Here is a 22758-nt window from a genome sequence, read left to right on the forward strand (position 1 = left end):
TTATATTACAAAACCTGTCTCGGATAGACCTTATCGCATACACAAAATTTCACAAAAATCTGTTCAGTCATTCGACCCCAAATACGGAATTTGCATATAAATTGACAACAGCGCCACCTACCAGGTCCTATTATAACACAATACCTGTCTCAGATGGACCTTATCGCACACACAAAATTTCACAAAAATCTATTCAGTCTTTCGACCCCAAATATGGAATTTGCATATACATAACTTGACAACAGCGCCACCTACCGGGTCCAATTATAACGCAAAACCTGTCTCGGATAGACCTTATCGCATACACAAAATTTCACAAAAATCTGTTCAGTCATTCGACCCCAAATACGGAATTTGCATATAACTTGTCAACAGCGCCACCTACTGGGTCCAATTATAAAACAAAACCTGTCTCGGATGGACCTTATCACCCCCACCAAATTTCAGAAAAATCTATCAAGTCGTTTAGAAGGAGTAGGGTCACAAACAAACGCACAGGAGAATTATATATATAAGATATACCTACCCAAGAATCACCCCTTAAATTTTGTTTGTCTACTTACGGGACACCATGTAAGTAGAACCTGTCTAAAAGTTCTAATTTGGATGAAATACAAATTATAAAGTCTTCAGTTCCTTAGGCTCAAGCCTTTTGTCTCTTCTTATGGAAATCAACTTTTATTTTTGTATGGGCTATGTTGGTATCCCAACCTCAACTACTAAGGCCTGTGACAGCAGAACGAAAGTACTTGTACGAAAAAAGAACAGAAATCGGAACGGATGCGGCAACCTAGCAAGCAAAAACACTTACTCAACAGAGGGAGTAGAGGGCGCTGAATTTCGAGGATTATCGGATATATACATAGGTGAATGGAGTAGCCGGAAACACGATGAAAATTGAAAATGGCTCATAAACAAAAAGACTCACTTTTCAGTACATTTTCTTGAGATCTATCTCATTTCAGAAAAATGTACTGGTTACTTGGTAACAACTCTGATTTATCAACCCAAAACAAAATAATGCTGTATAATCAAGTACTAAAGCCTGTTTGGACCTATGGTATCCAATTATGGGGCTGTACAAAGAAAACAAATACCGAAATCATCCAAAAATTCCAAAACAAAGTCCTTCGTGGAATAGTTAATGCACCTTGGTACATAAGAAATAGCGATCTACATCGTGACCTACAAATAGAAACGGTTACAGAAGTTGTTAAAAAATACGCTGTATCGCATAATCAGAGACTGCAAAGTCATACCAATTCTGAAATGGTGTCCGTCTTGAATACAAGAAACCATGTTCGGAGATTAAGAAGAACCAAGCCTCATGAGCTTATGGTCTAAAAAAACATGGGAAAGTATTAAAAGTTTAAACTTCCCCCAAAGTGATTTTACAAAGTTAAGAAAGAAAAATCTGATGTCGATCTCTCAAGATTGGTCCTGATAAATAGGTGGTTTTAGTGGTTAAGAGTCCCACACTGCTTGGTGTCGAATACTGCCAAGTGTCTTTTGAAGATTTCCTCCCGTCAAAAAAAAAAAAAATAAAAAATCTCAAGAACCCGACGAATTCCACAGACGACTCAAGATACAAGATACGTCGACATCGTCGACATAACGACGTTGAATAAATTAAGAAGAAAATTTTCATAATCTCTTCCAAGAACATTATTCTTAGACGTAAAACAGTAAACAAGAATAGAAAAATATGTTAGAAAATAATAAGTCAACAAAGTAAATTTGAACAAAACAAATTTTTTTTATTAATGCGAAATAAAATTTAAAACAAAAATAATAATAAAATAATTACTTAAAAATATAGATTTTATATTATGTTTGTATAAATGCACATTTAAAGAATAGCCTACTTGTATAAAAAAGTGCAAAAAATGTAGTGAGCTTTTTATTAATTTTTTTTTTATTTAAACTATCAGAGAGCGTTAGTTTGTTTTATAAAATATAATTTCAAGCGTTGTTGTACAACTAGAGAGATTTTATTTCAATTATATTATTCCATCGGCTTAAAGTAAAAACCACTTATCTTCATTTAAAATGTCTATTATATTTTAAAAAAGCTCATGATAAAATCAGTTGAATCCACGGGTAAAACAGAACAAGTTCACTTTTTTTTTCAAAATTGAGCCATTGATGAATTCGATTAGTAGTTTTACCTTAATTTAAATCCTCTTTTTCAAAATTGGTTTGAGTGATCTTGCGCGCTTTTCCCCTAGACTCTTAATAGGTTAAAAAATTCTATTTTTTATTCGGAAAATAGATTTTATTTAATTTTTTATTTTTTGTAAGTTAACTGGTTTTTACTTTAAGGTGAGGATATTTAAATACAACTTTATTTTTTCATTTCTTTTAAATGGAAGTTATAAAGAAAAGTATAATTTTAAAAATATACTCGCTAATATAAACCATTTCCAAATTTAAAACAAAAAAAATACATGTTTATTTAATTGGATTTTTATACAAATGTAATTGTTTAATTAATATTTTTTTGTTTGTTTTACTTCTTCGCTAACATAATAGATATTTATATACGTAATTTTGTTCATTTGTATCACTTCTTTTTATTTATAAATAATTCATTTTTGTGAAACTTCTAAGACTAGATTTCGTTTTTTTTTTTGTTTTTGTTTTGTTTGTTTGCTGTTTTGATAGCATGTTAGACAATTTTGTATTTATATTTTTGTTTTGTTTTAATATAAAATTGCAATATGCATTTGTAGTAAAGAATAGAAAATTATTAGCTGCTTATTATAAAAAAATAATAATAATTAAATTTATTAATGTAATGGAAATAAGTGCTAAGCTTAATAATATGACTGAAACAACTAAACTGTTGTTCCATATGCGCTAAATACTGCCCGTGAACTATCTGTGTCCAATGAGATATCTTCTGGACTGGCTAGGTTAACGCGGACATTAGAGTTGCGGCGCCTTGCATTTTGCGCTGCACCCCAGTTATTAAGTGTCCAATGAAACCCAGATGACTGAGGTTGGTCTTCTTGAACTTTTATTGTTGTATCGACCTAAGAGATTTCGAATTTTAATTGTTATACTTCAATATAGATATAGAAAGATTAAATTTATTTTTTTTTAATTATGCAATCACAATCACTTAAACAGCTGAAGAACTGTTTAAAAATATAGAAATATTGAATTTATTTGGTAAATTATGTAATTCTTTCGAACAAAAGGGATACTCAGGGATACTCCAGCGAAAAAAAACAGCTCGTTGGCTACTAGATTCCACAGAATGGGAAATAGAACTCCGACTTACAGTGCGCCTTTACTAACTGATCTTGGTGTCGATAAATCTTCCATTTTTAAATTAATCTTGCTAATCAACATTGTAGGTCAAATCATCAAGAAAGTCTATGGCATTCAGAATCGTCAGAAATTGCCTATGAATTCGATTGAATTGATTATTTGGAAAAGCGGATAAGTCTACTTTTATTTATATATTTTAGAAAAGATATTAAGTTCTATGGACTTAGTCCAATCAGGGGCGAACGCAGGGGGGGTGGTGGGGGTTGAAGCTGAAGTCACAACTTTTCTCACACTTTTTTTCATTTACGAAGGATGATTTGGACACATACTTGCTGCTAATGCTGCAGCTACGGAAATAGCTGATAAGATGGATTTGCAATTGGTAGTACACAAATTAACGCAAACAGAGGAACCGAGATAATTAGGAAGGTGGTCCGGAAGATCATTTTCGTCGGTCGGTCTATGTTCCGTTTTTCGACTATTGATACAGTTAAAAATCAATTCCTCCATCATGGGGAATTGATTTCTAAAATTCAAAATATTTTGACAGAAAAATTTTGAAATCTTGAAAAAGACATAAAAAGGTTGGGGTATTTTCTCACGAATGGCCAGATGATATAAAAGGACATTTAGATGATTTTCTAGTCAAAAGTAGGTATGGCGCAGGTCAACATTTAGTTCCTTTAACTTACTACAGAAGCAGTATTGCTAAATGAAAAAGAGTCCAAGAACCTTAGACACCTTAAATGTTTGCGATTTATGCTTATAAAACAGTGCATCGCTAAATAATGCAGTTGGGTGCGACACTTCCGGTATCTGTTTCAGCTGCCACAAGTGAGCGAGCTTTTGTTTGCGGGGAGCGACCGAATACTGAACGGATTAATGTTGCTGAACATCTATAAAAATATAGACATTGATTGTGTGGAGGTTATAAAAAAATGACAAAAGTTCCAAGGCACATTAATATACCTAATAACAAAAAAAAAAGTTAATATATTTATTGAAACGTCAAGATAAAACGGATGAAAATTAAACGAAATACTACACACTTTTTTGTTTATCCTGAAAAATTAATGAAATGAATTTGTGCTTAAAGTAAACGATTCAATTATTTTGCTCGATTACTATCATTCAAGAATGTAAACTATTTCTCAGCTGCATTAACAGCAAGCTTAGTCCATTTTTGTCAAAAGTTGGTCAATTTTGCAACTGGGTTTAGTTTTTTTTTAAGGAAAAGTTTAACCGATGTAAAGGTTTAAAGGAATTGAAAATACCGTCGATTTTGATCTTGTTGCTTTTTTGTTAAATTTTATTTCAACATCAACCAGCGGTGACCATCTTTATTCCCGATAAAAAATGTTTGAAACTTCTTTATTTGCTTTGTTTCAAAATGTGTTAACACAAATTGTGTACATTCATAACTTGTATGCCAGAGGTAACCGATTTGTATCAATATTGCAAGCGATATTGAAAACGTTACTCTCTCGGCTGATACGAGAAAAAGGGCAATTACAATGTAGGTTTTTACACAAAGTCTCCTACATATAATTATGTTAAACCCTGAAAATCTCACTATTCGCCAAAAACATTGAACTATTTTTGGGCATTTTTCCTTTTTTTTTTTTTAATATAAACTCTTTTAAACGTATTTCGATTGGAGTCGGTCTGAGAAAAAATTTATTTTTTTTGAAATAGCCGTAGTTTTTTTTTAACTAAGGGTCACAACATTTACATAATATTTGAAAGAACATCTTTTTTTCGTTTTGAAATTAAATGTATGATTTACCTCTCTTGTCCCACAAGGCAGTGTCTCTGTTCCTCCGGCAGCTGCTGTAGATTCTCGAGTTCCAATACTCGTATCGGAATCCAGTGAATCGAAACTAGAGCCTCCACCACCACCACGGTAACGCGCAACCGATTGAACAGTCTTATAAGTTAAAGTTATTTACAATTATGTTGAAATATAAACTAATAAATTTTAATTATAGACCATACCATTATATCGCCGTGACAATCTTCGATTGCCTTTAGAATTTCCCAACACAATTCCGAATCTAATGGAATTGGTTGTTCCGTATCACGATTGTGTATTGCTATAGCGATATGTACAGGATGTGGAATGGGCAGCGGAATAAGCAATTTATCAGAAGCTGTCTTATCCTGTGTTTTCCTCTTCCACGGACGCCAAGGTTTATTCGATTGTTGATCGTCGAATCTTGATTGCAAGGCAGCACGAAGTGCTCGTACACGAGGTGTTGTTAAACCAACCGTCATGTCTCTATTAAATTTAAAAGTATTCATTAAAATTTCATGTACATAAAACATAAAACCATACATACCGCTTTTGTGGTTTTCTAAATGTTAAAGTTATCTTTGATCTTGGATTGAATGCCGTCACTTCCAGAAATGGCAAGTGTACTTGAACATTACCTCGAGGGGCATATACATTTCCCAACAAATCTGGACCATTCGCACCGATAACATCGGTTGCATTTTGTACCATTTGTGTGTAACGCGAAAGATCCAACTGTGAATGAGGTTCCAGTTTAAAATATGTATCCGATTCCGAAAGTGGCGTTAGAAAGTCTAAACTAAATATTTCTGTATACATAAGACCAGCTAAACCGGGCCAATCGTTCGGTGAGAGACCCTAAAAGAAATGAAAACAGACTTTAGTAAAAAAATTTCTAATTCTAACCAAATATTATGTAAATTTTACTTTATTATCCCAGAACTCATCTTCCGTAATGGAAAGTCTTGATATCACATGTCCAGGATAGTACTTTTCAAGCATATGGGCGGCTAATTGTATTGCAATCTAAAAGAAATCAATTTAATTTAAACAACTAAGAAATGCAACGAGAAATGTATACCTTTAGTTCTAACGTGTTCAACTTTATTCTTGTCTTGACAGCTGTTACCAATCCAGTTTGCAGTTCCCATCTCCTCTTTTCTAGCTTTTCATGCAGCGTACCCATTAAATCTTGAGCTTCACGATCCAATCGCAAAAATGGTCCATTTTTAGCCAACTGTGCAGAAAACGGACCAAAACATGCTTCCACAAACTGTCTATAGTCTTTTTGTGGCTGCATAATAACTCTTTCTATCGCTTGTTGGTAGGCTTGCAACTCGTCCAACTCCATTTTAGCCTCAAATGCAGCCAATGCCTGTTCAGGTATAATAATGAAGTAGTAATCCAAAGCTAACCCAGGACCAGCAATACGACGGACAGCTAGACTGTCTGAAGCGGGTACTCGACCACATTTTTTAATAAATAAATGGAATGTCAACGAATCCCAGAGCAGTCTCAATGAATATCGTGCAGCCCCAACTGTAATTGGTTAATAATATAGATAAGATAATAATTTTGAATTATAGAAATAAATTATTTCTTACCAACTAAAACCAAAACTGAAGCCAAAGGACACAAAACCATTGAAACGAAGACGGCAGCAATTGGTTGAATGCATCCCTGAATCAATATATTCCAAACAAGAGCCTCTAACAGAATACAAAAACGATTGCGCGAAATATCAGGACAATCCAAATCATAGATTAAAACCATAAATATATGCAATCCTACTGTTAACATTGGCACCCAAATAAATGCCGTGAGTGCCAATAAAATACTTAATAAGCTTGTTGTAAGCGAAACTAATGGAAACACTAGAAGTATAGTCACAGTGCCGAGAAATCCTTTAACAAAATAATTCCACACACGGTTCATGTTTCTCGTAAAGCCTTTTCCTATGAAGCCTGAAAATGCACAATATGAGTTGAAAAAAGAACTTTTTTTAATAGCAATCACACTCGTTCACCTGTATCTGGTTCGGTTTCAAAGTGATTTCTTGATTTAGAAACATTGCGCCATAAATCAATCAGCCTCGACGCCAGCGTCTGTGTCATACTACTCTTCTTTGGAAATAAAGTTCCATTTATTTGTGATAATTCTAGATCGGACATAAAAGGTTCCATACAACACAATGCCCGCAAACCTAACGGACTAAACCATGGCACAAAAATGCCTAAGAAAAATATCACATTCCATGTCCAAGTCCATGATCTTTGCACTAAATTTACAATTCGCCAAAATGGCCATCGCGTACTTGTAGTACGTGTAATCTCCTTTTCTACCATAAACACCGGTTGACTGGGATCAGAGCGAGGGGTAACTATTGATGTGGCTTGCTGGCTAATCACAGTCGGAATAACCTCTGACTGTCCTTGAAACTCTCGCTGAACAATCCAAGAGCTCGGTGACCAAATACGTACAGTCCAATGGAATGTTCGCGTTGGAGTTTTTGCATTTTTTAACTCTTTCAAAAGAACTGGCTCACGTTCCTTCATAAAAGCCATGTCACGATTTAGAAAATACGATGTCTGACTGAGGTCATGCTTGCTACACATACGCAATGCTTCTTCGTGAGCAGCCCATGTCGATTTATAAAGCTTTGTGGCTTCAGCTGCTCTCAATTTCGATCTCAGCCAGGGAGCTATGCGTGACAATACTGAATGATCATTCGTTAGACACTTTTGGTGATCTTCGCGAGATCGCTTAAGTTCTTTTTGGACTTTGTCAACAGCTTTATGCATTATTACAACAGATTGGGCTTGTTGAACAAGCAGACGAGGTATTCCATCACCAAATTCAGCCAGCTGTGTATTTGATAGAATTGACGTGTAGACTCGCTGAAGGTATTCTTTCATGACGGCATCGTTTACTTCCTAAAACAAAAATCACCACATATATAGACAATATTTTGTTATTGTACATACCTCTTCAATTTCTTTATCAGTAAGCTTCTTCTCTCGCAGTTCGGCAATTAATCGTTCGCGAAAATGTAAAAACCAACCCCTAGTTTCACGCTCTAGTATTCCGACGAGGATGGGCAGCGCCTTGCGCATGATATCACGTGAGAATAGTCTCAAGTCAATCTCTTGGCCCTTTGGTGTCAGAAACAGATACGGAACTGGTTGAGCGGTTTCACAGTTTTTCACGTCTATTTTCTCTACAATAGCCCGCCGCATTTGTTTCCGAACAAAGGAGCAAAGCGAATACAGACAATCCTCAAATTCAGGCTGAAAAAAAAAATAAAACATATGTATTAAAACTGTTACTTACACAATTGTTTGTTCATAAAAAACTCACCCTACAAACTAGTTCAGCGACCAGAAAACGACATCTTTCCTCTTGGATTTTGTAGTCTAGGTCATGTGCCAATAACGATGGAACACCTAAGAACTCGTTCACAATTATTGCAATAGTTAAAATAAAAACTTTCCATTTTCAATACCCACCCACAGCCATATCCAGCAGGTTGACGAGTCCATGAAATAAAGCACGAACAGCATGAGCAAGAGAAAAAAAGTGCGATAGCAATCTACCCCGTGCCGTGACTACAACGAATCGAGCTGCCAGAGCCAAATCACTAAGAAACGAATCATGTGCTCGGTATGATCCTTTCTGCAGTAGCAATGACAAACGCCACTTGTGTACTTGTCCAGGAAAATTTAAACTGGGCACATCGAATTCTCTGTTATATGAAAATATGAGATATTTCTTTTTTTAAGTATCTTTTCTGGGAAAAAACTTCATGTTTAGAATATTTAAATTGATATGGGTTAACATGCAACTATAGATTTCTATTTGAATAAACATTTTGCGTGCGTTTTAAAAATAAATAGAAAATGGGAGATCATATTGCTTTCTGATTACAGTCGAGTAAATTTTTTACCTTCCTGTAAAACTTACATATTGTAATTTATATTTAATTTTTGTAACTAGAAATAATATTGATTTTTCGTACAAATTAACGTAAAAAAAAAGTTGGTCACGGTTAGCATGCAATGTAGAAGAGGGTAAGATAGGATTTCAACTTTGGAAAAAAATTTATTTTTGTGGTTGTAGAACACTAAATTGTGATCGTTTCGTTTAAATGCGATCTCCTTTGAGAAAGGGGATTGATGTGCTAAAATAATGATTTTTCTTTTGGTGATATCGAAGATTGAGCAAACCATTATTTATTTATTAGTTCAACAACAGGTTAAAATTGGTGTCAAACTCTTTGAAGACAGTTCATCAATTCCTGATACCAAAAGATTTGGTCGAAGTTAGATAACTTTTTCACGTCTATCCGAAAAATAAAATATAAACACAGATTTGAGGGCAAATTGTATCCAGATCTAAAGGTCTTGGTTTAAACTTTCATAAATTATATTTTTGGTATCAAGGAAGGAAAATCTATTGTAGAGCCAAGAGCACTAGTCAACAAAAATATTTGTTTTTTTTTTTTTGTTACAAAAACCAAAATAAACTTTTCTAAAGGTTTTTCAGATGCTGAGCTCGAATCTGAAGTTAGAAAAATTCTTTTACGTCATGCTTTTCAGATACTCCCATTAGAAAATCAAATGGTTTCGTCCTTGCGCGTGGTAATTTGTTTAAAAAAAAATTGTAACGGTTTCTTCTCTATACAAAACAAATCATTTGCGTTTAATACATATTTCAAATTTTGACATAACGTTATATTTGCCTTGCCGTAAGTTTTCTTATCGGCGAGGTTGGTGAATACGCGGTTGGTGAATAATTTAATTTATGCAAAATCCTCTAGTTACTATATAAATATGTTGATGCCTGGAAAATTTTGCTTTGAATCCTGATTTTCAATAAAATATTTAAATTCAATTTTACCTCAAGGCTTCTTCAAAGTTAGCACAACTTTGTATTCTCTCTCTAGATATACTAAAAAAGGAGTCTTCATTTTGCTTTTTCAGGATCATTTGTTGTACCGTCAATAGCCCCGTTCCATTGTAGGTAGTAGTTTACTCATGAGTAGATAATCTAGTTTATTTACTACTAGAACTACACATGCTTTGTTGCCGAGTAGATAGGAATTGCATTGATTCGTTGAAAGTATGTTCATTGCAAAACGCTAGTAAACTACTAGTACTTTGCCACCTCCCAAAGGAACAGGGCTAATGATACCTGATTGATTTAACATTTTTAACATTTTTTTCTTATCAGTATGGGAGTTATTTCGTACTAAGTCGGTCTTCTTTAGAAAAATGCCTGATACATAGAGCCAGCTAAAGGTGCAGCTTGGTTCAAACATCAATCTTGGTGGCCATATGTGCTTCAAAAGCTTGACTTGAACCTATGTAATTGTTGGAATACCAATGCATCTTCAAGGTCAGTTTATATGTTGATCAATATGATAGCTTTGAAAATAAAGTTCGTCGCTATAGTGAAATTATAACCAAAATTTTGGTGACTGCTTCCGATAGGCTCACACAACACGACCGGTGTTATTGAGTGTAAAATTTAAATCGAAAACTCAGAGGATAAAATTACATATAAAACATATTTGCAATAATTTTTTATCAGTTAAACACATCGCTTCGATCTTAATATAAATAAATACAATCATTTGACAATGAACTTGTAAATCCGCTAAACAAACATTTATCATCCATATCAATATGTTTACGTTTAATAACTGGCTAACTGGAACACATTTCGAATTATTGAACATTTATATAAAAAACTTAATAGATATAGAGATAGACATCAAAATCTTATCTTGATGTATTGAAAGGCGCATTCATATAAAATATATAAATATTTTTTGCAATTAAATTAATCACCGATAACAAAAATTCATTTTAAATAATCATGCATTCTATAGGGGCAGACATATAGGTATATCCAGATCATAAACATGGATATCGTAAGAAACAACTTAAGATTAGGTACACCAATAAAATTCACGATAAATAAATAGAAACAATGGATAAAAAAAACTTTTATTTTAAATTGTGTGAATGTAAACTAAATTGGGAGCGTGTGAACGTTTTAAAACTGTTTTATATAAAATTATTTAATTTGTTTAAAATATAAAAAAAATTTAAATAAAATGTACATCTAATACGACAACTAAACATTAAAATGGTTTTTTTTCTTTTTAAATTCATTCTTGTTTCACAGAAGCTAAGTCTTTTGCCAAGACACGGTGCTCCAAGTTTGTTAGTGTTTTTGGTTATTTACCCATTATTTCGAATTGTTTCCAATTGTTCCAAAGTTAATTTCTTCGGTTTTCCGTATTTATCCTTTTGCAAGCTTTACAGAAATATTTTTTTTTTATATGCATTTGTTTCCTTTTTGTTTATACTCATTTTTAAAAAATTTTTTTTTTGTTTTAGAGTAAATGATAGAATTATAATGAGTGACAAAAAAGAAAGTTGTTCAAGAAAAAGCGCAAATTAAATTGGTGAGATGAATTTTTTTTGTATTGTACACAATCAGCCTTAAAGGTGCAAAATATTTTCTTTTTTTTCAATTAGAAAATATATTTTTTTTATTAAAAGGAAGTTTAAATTTTGAGAAAGAGTGAAGACATTGGGCCATATGCAAAAAGATGGGATCAAGCTCTTTTCTTACTTTTTAGAACATTTTAAACTGTCATTACTTGACAAGAAACAATAAGGACTTTGCTAAGGATCAAACAAATTGGCACTTTGGTCAAGTAGTCAAGCTCGTATTTTTTTCGAGTTGAGTGAAAAGAGTTGTTTGTTTAAAAGGTTTTTTTTTTATGGAAAAACATAAGCATCCTTGTCTTACTCTTAAATTAAAACTTTCAAAATCCGATAAGTAAATGAAATTAATATAGAATTTAGGGAAAGAAGTTACAAACTTAAGTATTCAGTTCTAGGTAACTACCCTACTGATTTTGAAAATGCTCAAACAAATTTATTTGTTAAAGGTGCAAAATATATAAATATCGTAAAAAATGTCCCTATTTTGAAAATAGAACAAACTCTTTTAGTAAAAGGAAGCAAGTCAATCAACTAAGTAAAATCATCAAGGTTAATGTGTACAATACCCTTTATGAATGAATGAAGTTGAATAAATGTAATAATGATCTTTAAAGTTTGTCAAGTGCACAAACTGTGAACAATTAAGTACCCTTGTCTCGAATATTAAAAAATGTAAACAAAATAACACAGAAAAGAATAATCCAACTTGTCAAAAGCAACTTATTTTTGTCTTCGACTAAACGAACAGAATATGAGTAGGCCTAGGCATTGTATATAAAAAGTATAATCAAAGAAAAAGAAGAAACAACTGTTGCTTAATTAACATATCCGCATTGTTTGCAAAATAATTTCATGATCATGATAACCACACCAAAATCAAAATAAAAACAAATGGAAAAGGCAAAGAAATTTACCAAAAAGAATAAAAAGAAAAAAAAAACTTTTTTTTATTCATACAATAAAAAGATTATACTTAAAAAAAAAAACTTACCCGCGTTCTCGTAAGGCTTTGAGTTGTGAATTGGTCAAGCGTCTTGGTTCACCCGAACCGTCTGAAGCGACTGCATCTAATTCATCAAATGGGGGCGAAATAAATAAATCTCGCAAGTTTATTGGACTTTTTTTTCGGTTAGTCACTTGATTGCCTGCTGCTTGCGTATATGATGTTGCCGCCAGAGGTTGGGGAAGAGCTGTTAATACACTCAAATATTAATTATTTGTTAGAGTAAATAATATATATGACATCGCTTACAAATAGGAAAACTTTTCCAGTGATAGAGAAATTGTTCGGCGACTAGTTTAATATGTTCAACTAGCTGCTCAACTTCAGGCGGAGCTCCAACCAAGTTTACCAAAAAATTAATAGGCTCACGTTCAGGACCAGCCAAGCAAAGTGGACGTGCATGGTGATTGCCCGAGGAATGGTGTTCCATTTGCATCATTTTGGTAAGAGTATTTTGCTTACTAATCTAGTTGATCGATCAGATAACGAGTATTTTTAGTAAATATCCCTATGGTTATGATGCAGGTTCACATTCGAACGACATGATTTGGAAATTTCCTGTTACGCCTTAAATCGGTTGAATATTTCTGGAAACATTATGAATAATAAATTTTATTATAAATAAAATGAGTTAAGAAGTGAGTTTTAAAAACATAAATAGATAATTTAAGACACGACTCAACTCGAAAATTAAAAGTTTTTTTTTTTCAATAAAATGTTTTAGTTAAATAAAAAAAATTCAACATCAATTTACCAGAATTCTACGAGGGGTAATTCAAAATTAATCAACAAAACAACAATATTATATATTTATATTTGTTTATATAAATGTATAATGTAGTAATTTGTATCTATATTAAAAGCCAACAAAACAAAAGTTACTTAATATAAAAACTTGTTCCACATGAAATGATTCAAATTACCTCTACCCAATCCCTCCTAATTTTCAGTATGATATTACACATTTAAATGAAAAAAATATTTGAATAAGTGACCAGAACAACACTGCTCTGTCTTCTCTGATTGCAATTGCATCCACATATGGGTGCTAACTCTACCATGAAATAATGTGAAATTAATTCATTCCACTACTGCTGGGCACGGGCATAAAGCATTTAAACTTCTTCCTCAAGTTTCTTTCAAACAAACGAGCACACATAGGCGTTTTTGGTTTTTAGAAACATACAAAGTACAGTCAAATCTCTCTATGTAAGTGAGAGGTCTATAAGTAAAATTAATTCCTAGACATATTCCTTCACTTTTCTTCCTATAAAACATAAATTTTTTCGATGACATAAATGAACGCGTAAGCGTTTAGTGGATGAAGTGGGTAAGAAACTCTTGCATCTTCTTTGTTCGGAAAAAAGCTTAGCTGAAAGGTAGTATCAACACAGCTGTTGTTTTCCAGCAATAACATAAGGTTCACTCTGAGATGAAGATAATTCTTACGGTAGCAAGACTTTCTGAGGTGAACACAGCAAAGCCTAAACAGACGGATCACTAGTGGTGTGGAGCAGATACGTAGTTCCCAATAAGGAAGAACAAGAATTTTTGTGATATTGTTAGTAGGAACGATAGTTTAATATTATCGTCAAAGCTACTTAATAGCATAAAAATTCTTTTATGTATCAAAATCTTTATGAAGCACAGAAAATGTAAATCATTCGAGAACTAGAACGTCTTTGATTTGTTGCCATTTTGTAGTAATTATTATTAATCAATCACAAAATTGAAAAAAATAAATGTAGGTACCATTCTCAAAAACATGGCATGTATTAAAAAAATTATTGCAAATTTAAATAATGATTCTGAAATGAAGTCTGAAACGCGTCCAAAACGCGTCTGAAACGCGTCAGAAAGTCCAAAACTCGTCGGAAACGCGCCTGAAACGCGTTTGAAAAGCATTCAAAACGCGTTTGAAACGCGTTCAAAACGCGTCCGAAACGCGTCTGAAACGCGTCCGAAACACGTCCAAAACGCGTCTGAAATGCGTCCGAAACCCGTCCGAAACGCGTCGAAAACGCGCCTGAAACGCGTCCAAAACGCATCCGAAAAACGTCTGTAACGCGTTTGAAACGCGTCCAAAACGCCTCCGAAACGCGTTTAAAGTGTCCATAACGCGTCCAAAACGCGTCCAAAACGCGTCTTAAACGCGTCTGAAACGCGTCCTAAACGAGCACAAAACGCTTCCCAAACGCGTCTGAAACGTGTCCAAAACGCGATGAAGATGCTTCGTATGACAGCAAGAATTACAAAGTTTGATCGATTTAGACGTACGAAGATCCGCAGACCCATCTTTAAAAAAATAGAACACGACGGACTCAGTTGGTATAGCCATATTCAAAGGAGAGATCCTGAAAACCGTCAAAAAACGTCAAAAAGGCAATTTCATACAACGTTCCAATACGAAGTATTAACTAGATGATAGTTGATTTTTGATCATCAAAATAAATGTTTTTGTTCCAGGTAAGGTGATTATCAAATTGACTATAACTTTTTTGTGATAGCTTTTAAATGTCCTCCTTTTTCAAAATGAATACATTAAATTCATTCAAATTTAGAAATATAATAATTCTATTTACATATTTTATTTATTTATGTAAAAGTAGGTAGGTATGCTACTTTTGGTTAAAAAAAAAAAAAAAAAAAAGCCAATGCAGTTATACCTTTAAGTTCGCAAAACTATCATTCTTGTAACTTACTAAACAAAACTTAAAAACAACAAAACACAAAAGCTTTTAGACAAATAAAAATTCCAGATAATTATCCCCAGATTACTTATGTCTCGATAAAAAACAGTAGTGCCAGTATTATAATTGTTGTGTTATCGATAATTCATTTAGAAATATCAAAAGGGAAAGGAAGGTTTTAACAAAAACCTCTGAGTGGCCGATGTATGCCCAGCACATGGTCATGGTCCACTACCTTTAAATTTGTGTATTTAGATTATAGGTACCATTAATATTTTCCAAAACTACACAGCAAAAAAAAAAAGCGGAGAAAATGAGACTTAAAAAAAGCTCTCATAAAAAAAGAAAATAAGCAAAAATTTGTTTGACATATGGTTGCATTGAAATGTTAATATTTTGCACATTTCAGAATAAGGTATTAAATGAATTTTGATAAGATTATTGAACAAACACAAACATAAAATTAACAAAGTGAAAAAATTAGGAAAAAAAATACAAAAAAGTTTCCACGTTTGATTTAAAAAAATCGGAAAAAAATCAATATGGCTACCTTCAAACGCTCATAACACAAGAACGCTGCAACTAATATTAGTGTTTATGGTTCCTTTGTTTCCAACCAAAGTTGGGATTTGCTTTAGGAAAGGCAATAGAATAACCAAATAATATAAATTAATAAATTTTCAGCAATACCTTGCAGAAAGTAGTGAAATCATAACAAACAAAAATATATGTTAACAGAGGCGGGTAACGCGTTCCACATTCGTGTAGTGCGGCTGAAGAAAGAATCTCTGTATTTGACGGTACGTCCGAAGTTAGACTCTAGGGTAAACTGATGAGCATTCCTTGAAACGCGAGTATTACGGTTGAATCGTTTCAGGGGAGGAAAGCAACTAGCTATTTCATCGGAGCACTGCTTATAAAAATAACGATAGAACAACGTTAGAAATGAGACGTTACGACGCACAGTGGGACGACCCATAGCAATAAATAAACAAATCGAATATTATTGCGGTACTTTTGAGTGATTGGTATGTCATCCCAAATATATTTAGGTTCTAACTGCATCAAAATTATATGCGTTGTCCAATTAGTGCAAAAGTTATAGAGTGCTAAACATTGTCTAGTTTAATTTTTTTTTGGTGGTGAAAAATCAGGTTGTAATTTGTCTTACTCCCAAAATTTTTTGTGCGGTAAAAAATTAATTTAATAATGGATAATAACACTCATAAAGGTATATAAATTAATATTTAACTATAAAAAAATTTTTGTTTTATTGAGTTTTGTTTTTATTAGTGATTTTCCAAGTGTTGGTAGAAAAAAAAAATTTTTTGACTTTGAGTAAGATTTTCTTTTTTACACCTAAAAGGCTCTCTGGGGTTTTTATGGTTTTTTTTACTCAGGAAAGTGTCCTCTAAAGGAATCAAGAAAAAAATCTTACCCCAAGTAAATATAATCGCGTTTTTTAGGTTCGACCCCCTATATCAAAAATGACCAAAATTTAAAAACTTGGCTGGATAGTGCGAAAACAGACGTTTTGATGGGTTCTGTTTGAAAATTCAACAACTTCTTGGCTTAGAGGAGTCAACAGGAGATGTAGAGGCTCAAATACAGGAAGTAACTAAATTTTATTGCCTCAAAGTAAAGTAGAAGATGGAGCAGTCTTCTAGAAGACTCAATCGGTTCATGAGCGCTAAGGAATAATACCTGAATTATAATCTGAATATAACTAAAGCTATACATGATTGCGTAAGTGATAACATCAATTTAAAACAAAAAAATGCTCTTTAAACCAATATTATTTATAACATTTTACCATTTTAATCAAAAATTATGGGATCAAATTCTATAAAAATGCAAAAATTCTTAGCAGTTGTCAAATCTCCGGTCAAAAAGTTCACATATATATCAAATTATGATCGAGATATATACCAATATTCATCAAAAAATTATATAGATATTAGTTTTCCCCTAGTTCGCTGCTCAACTCTTTTAATTGAATAAAAATGAATTTCCTGGCTAAAACGTTTCCATTTATCTGGTTTTCATGTTTAATTCATAGATTTAGGCGTAAATAGTCGTCTTAATGCAACTTTGCGTAGTTTCAGTCACTAAAACACAAGATATTAGAAATGCCGATTTTTCCATACATTCGTCCCACTGTGAGACGGTGCTCGAGAGACGTAATTGTATCAGTTATTGATCTATCACCTTTCATTTTTATAGCTCTATTTTGTATTCTATCCAAGAAACTCAAAGAGGTTATTGAAGCAACTGCCCAGATGTGGGAGTTATATTCAAGCTTTGGACGAATGTACGCCTTATAAATAATTGCTAGATCAGACGTGGAGAAAAATTTCTTGCATCTTCGGAGGAAACCTAAACATTTCGCAGCGGATTTAGCGGTGTCAAATATGTTTTCATTCCACAGGAGGTGGTTTGTAATGCACATACCGAGGATGGAAAGCCTTTCGGTTTCGTCAATGCAAGTACCACTCATGGATAGTGGCATGGGAGACATGTTCCGCTTTAATGATAGTAAGCAGCATTGAGTTTTGGAAGCATTAAATTTTACGCGATTTCTTATTCCCCATTGGACAATGCTATTAAGATCAGAATTTAATGAGCCGTTCAAGATCCACTTCCGAAGAACTTGGGCGAGAATCAGGAAACGAATATGAAAAACTGAGGGTACTATCATCTGCAAAACAGTGGAGTGGATTAGAAGTTCTCCTATGTAAAAAATTATGCTGACGCAAAAAGTAGTGTGAAAGTGTACCAAATTCTAAAATTTGGTTTTAAATTTGTATCAATTTAATTTTTAATGGTTTACTTGGCAATTTTTCAAATAACCTTAAAAATCGATAATTAAAAGAAAAACTGTCAAATAAACAATTTAAATTTAACTGATACAAATTTAAAACCAAACTTTAGAACTTAGTACACTTTTACATCCCAGTACTTTTTGTGCCAGTATAATTTTAACATAGTAGAACTTGGCTCTTTTGTTAACACTTATGTATGTTTTTGTTGTAATTCAACTGTCTACGTATAACAAAATTTTACCTAGGATGTATAAAAGTCGAGGTATTTAATAAAAACTAAAATCCAAGATCGAAGGCATCAAAAAAGTGAATTTATGATATTCAGCCAATTCTCTATCGAATGAGCAAAAAAATGGGGACGATACAAATAAAAACTGCTGGGTCACACATATGGAGGGCTAAGAGCTGAAGTGAACGAAGTCACAAAAAAGTAATTCGTATATATAGGTCTGTTTAATGAAGAAAAACTGGAACAGAAAAGATCAGAACAGCACAAATTCTTGAAAACTGTCAAAACAAAAGAGATCAGAAAAGTACACCTTCCTATTTTATAGGGTTGACTTTTGCCTATCAGTTTTGAAACTAAAAATTAAAATGATTTTTTTTGTTATGACTTTTCATTCAAATAAATTATAATTAATCAGAATATTTTTTCACATTTTGAATTTTTCTTCATATTAAGAATATTCTAAACAAATTTTCATTATTTTGAATTTATTTAAATATATTTTTGTAAAAATAAAACAAATCAGTTGCTGTTTGACACTTCTCACTCGTTTGCTCTACCTCAAAAGTAGGGGCGGAAAAACTTGAACTTATCTGTGCTGGAAAACTTCATGGAACACAAAATGACAGTTTGTAGAACAGTTTAGGGCAAGGTGTTTCCTTATGAAACACACAAACCTGTACTTTTCGGATCTTTTCTGTGCAGATCAGATTCATTAAACAGACCTTATAACAAGTCAAAGTAGGGTAGAGTTAAGGATTTTGTCTCATAAAATAAAGCACAGAAACGTCAAATATCAACATTTTCGAATAAATCTTGAAGTAAAATGTACTTTATTTATTTATTTTTCGGTATGATAAAAAAAAAAGTTAATAATAGTTCCCAAAAATATTTTATTTAAGTTTTTGTATAAAAAAGCCCGATTCTCCTAAATCCGGCCTTTGTTTCCTATTTTCGGCCATCTAGTGTCCCATTTCCGGCCACTGACTTTATTAGGTCAAGCTTAAATAAATTGAATGTTTTTTATTTAAGTTTTTGTGTTTTAAGAATTTAGAAACAATTTTGATTGTTAATAAGTTATAACATCAAATGATTCAATAATGTATTTATTTTTCCCCATTTTTTAAACTTTTATCAATAAAAGGGGCCGAATACAGGAAACTCTTGAATTTCAAAGCTTCTTTTGTGTTCTATCTTTTTCTTTTTTTTGACATGGTCTGTTTCAGCTATGAAACCTCCATATAGGAACATCATAAATGGACTTTACAATTATGTGTCAGTTCACAACATCAGATATAATATAAATTATAAGTCCAATCAGACAGTTTCAAGACACACTGTTTCTTGTTGTTGTGTTCTTATACGAAGATATCTTCAAAAAACGCATTGCAAGGTTCTTTAGCTAAAACTATTTTTATGTAATATTTATTTTGTTATTTATGATAGTATAATTATACGCTCCAACACTAAAACAGAATGACCTGACCTGCCAATAAAATATCCATTTCAATAAAAATGTTTAACCAAATTATTTCTACTTTATAATTATTCAAGTGTCAATGTGGAAAAATTTTGGCAAAGAGAGAAACGACTGTTAACGAGAACTCCACAAAAAAAAAAAACTTGGAACACGCATCTATACAAAAATAAACACACATAATCGCTTTGGGGCCAGCCAGCATCCATAGTTATATAGTTTTGTTCTTTGCATTTAAGAAAGAAGTCACAACTCAGAAAGCTATAATCTACCGTAAAATAGGTCGATGTATTTCAGACGACTACGACTACTACAAGCTTGAAGTGTGAACAAGCCGAAGAAGAGTATATGAATATTATGATGAACTCACTAAACACTGGCAGCTCATTCATGGTGCATACCATCTCCATTACTTCATAGCAAAGCTATGAAAATTACCTTCCCCCAATCAATTTTGTGTTGGAGAGCAAAAGGAAACATGGGGTTGAGGAGAAGAAGAAAGAGGGTGCTCACTGCTCACACATCTCCCAACCACACAATTTTTTTTTTTTTTGGGGTGCACACAATTTTTATAGAATGTGGAATATGTATATTTTTTCTAATGAGCAAAAAAAAAATTCTACATAGACATGGAGAACCAGAAGCAGAAGCCAACCAACAATGTCGCTTCAGTCTGCTGCTATAGTTTAAGTCACTTAAACTCAAAACTTGACTTCAATATTACCATTTTCAGATTTAAATTTGTTGAAAAAAGTGAAGAGAAAACCACAATTAAAGTTTTTCATATTAATTTTCAAGCAAAACAAGAAAATTTTCACCTTTTTAACCAAAAGAAAAAAAGAGCATATTAGACAAAAGCTTGTTCCCAATTTGCATAGAATTTCAACTTACATTTGATTAATATAGATTTCCATTATTTATTTCCATCGAGATTTACAATGAAAAAAAAAAAAACTTTCATATATAAATAATGCGTATGCAGAGAGACAATAATTAATAATAATTAATTTAAATAAAAATTAGGTTTACACAGAATTTTGCGATCCAACAACAACCTACTAATTTAAGATTTTTTTAAGACTGACTGAAGGAAGAAAAGAAAATGAAATGTGAAAGGGAATTGAAAAAAATCTTTTTTTTTTTTGTAATTATTTTTCTACCGCAAAAGAGATACACTCTATTTCTGTTTATTGTTGTTTTTCATACAAATGTGATAGTTAAAGGGAGATAAATATAGTTAGAAAGTTTTTTTTTTTTATGAAAGGGAAAAAGGAAATATATGAGTTATCTCTTTTTAAAATTGTTCAAAATAGAAAAGGTAAATAGACCTTGGATAGAAACACAATGAAAATAGTACTTTTAGTTAGTTCAGGGATGAAGTTTTACTCCGATTTATGGGGAAAATTAATTTGTTCGTGAAGCGTTTTTTTTTATGGGTGGATCTGGTTCGTTGTACATCCATTATACGATTGGACGTCTGGGGGCCGTTGTGAAACTGTTTTATTTATTTTTATTGAGTGTGTTTCTTTATTTTTTCCGGATAAGGAATAGAATAGACCGGCGAGACAAAAAAATGTATCAAGAATATCCAGAACGCAAAATAAAGAAACAGAAATAGCTTAAAAAGAATGTCAATTAGCTGTTCAACCACATTTTTTAGTTAAAACACAAACACATATAAAATCATCTCTTATTATTTCTTACCTATATTTCTATTTTCATGCATAAGATGGAGAAATAAAAACAATTAGAATAAAAACTTTTGTATTAATAAATTATTTTTTTTCCACAATTTGTATTTATTTATGTGAAAGGATTGCTTCAGAGCGAATTTTAATTTTGTTTTTGTTGAAAAAATGACACTACACCTACACACAACTGCGTATATGTGTGAAAGAATATTCAACAAATTCCAGGTCTGATTTTGAATAAAAAGAATGTATTTCAAATATTCTGGAATGGATAAAGAAACAATAAAAAAGTTTATCCGGAATATTCCGAGGAATAAAGAAACGAAATAGGCGTGTTCCACGTTTTTGGAATATTCGGAAAAAATAAAGAAACACACTCATTCTATTATCATGATCTATTTATGCTTCATTTTACTATGTTTCCACCTACGCTAAATCCGAGATTTAGCTAAGTAGATTAATACTATGTTTCCACCTACCTTAAATCCGAGATTTAGCTAAGTAGATTTAGAATAAATCTCGAGATTTATTCTAAATCTACTTAGCTCGAATTAAGAAAACGATCTGAATCAAAATAGAAACATAATTTCTATTTTCATCTCTTTTTCGCTGATATGCTGATTCTAGCTCGGACAATTTTGGGTTTTGAAATTGAATAATTGAGCTCGGACAAGCAGATACGAAGTTCGATTCCTTGAGTTAAAAAATCGATATACTTTTAAAATTATTATTATACATACCTACACTTAAAACTAATGGAATGTGATATATATGTAATTTCAGATTATAAGATAAAATTCAATATTCATCTAAATGAATTAAAAAGAAAAGAAAAAGAAAAATTTGTTATCGTTGTTCTTTTTTATAATTTCGATAAGACTTTAATAAAAAAAGCTATCTGTCAAATCTCAATGCTATTACTCTCTTGCTTCTAAGATAGACTGAGGTTTATCTTATTAAGAGACAATTAAGACCCACTTCTAACCTGGGAAATAACTTTAGACAAAATATGAGTATAAATATGGACCATTGTTGTAAATCGGTCCAACTTGAATAACGTTTAATGGAAGCTGAAATGTAGCTTCTGTAATGCCTTTAACGAAACTGAAATTTTAATTGGGAGGAATTAATTTTTTAACCGACTTCTAAAAAGAAGGAGATTGTCAATTCGTCTGTTTTTTTTTTTTTTTTAATTATACTTCTTTCGCGGCGTTGTAGTATTTTCTTTCCATAAAAAGAAATTTCGAAGGAATTAACAAGTAG

The 22758-nt window shown here is 32.2% G+C and overlaps 1 protein-coding gene across 2 annotated transcripts; it reads right to left on the reverse strand.

Moving 5' to 3' along the window:
• Nucleotides 1-1816: 1816 nt before the first annotated feature.
• Nucleotides 1817-20877, reverse strand: LOC129914739 (uncharacterized). 2 transcript variants are annotated; one of them, XM_055994088.1, is made up of 15 exons: nt 20696-20877; nt 12839-13176; nt 12578-12776; nt 11318-11389; nt 8575-8810; nt 8426-8511; nt 8053-8355; nt 7095-8001; nt 6673-7032; nt 6150-6607; nt 5996-6094; nt 5616-5926; nt 5272-5554; nt 5063-5203; nt 1817-3035 (listed from the first exon to the last, which is right to left on the reverse strand). In XM_055994088.1, the coding sequence occupies exons 2-15, from the start codon at nt 13026-13028 to the stop codon at nt 2838-2840; spliced, it is 3843 nt and encodes a 1280-aa protein (XP_055850063.1). In that variant the 5' UTR covers nt 13029-13176; nt 20696-20877; the 3' UTR covers nt 1817-2837. The 2 variants fall into 2 exon arrangements, with proteins under 2 accessions (XP_055850063.1, XP_055850064.1); XM_055994089.1 differs by lacking the exon at nt 11318-11389 and having other exon boundaries at nt 1818-3035.
• Between the last annotated feature and the right edge of the window lie 1881 nt (nt 20878-22758).

Source organism: Episyrphus balteatus, chromosome 3 (genome assembly GCF_945859705.1).
Source record: "Episyrphus balteatus chromosome 3, idEpiBalt1.1, whole genome shotgun sequence".
In the NCBI taxonomy this organism is placed as follows: Eukaryota; Metazoa; Arthropoda; class Insecta; order Diptera; family Syrphidae; genus Episyrphus; species Episyrphus balteatus.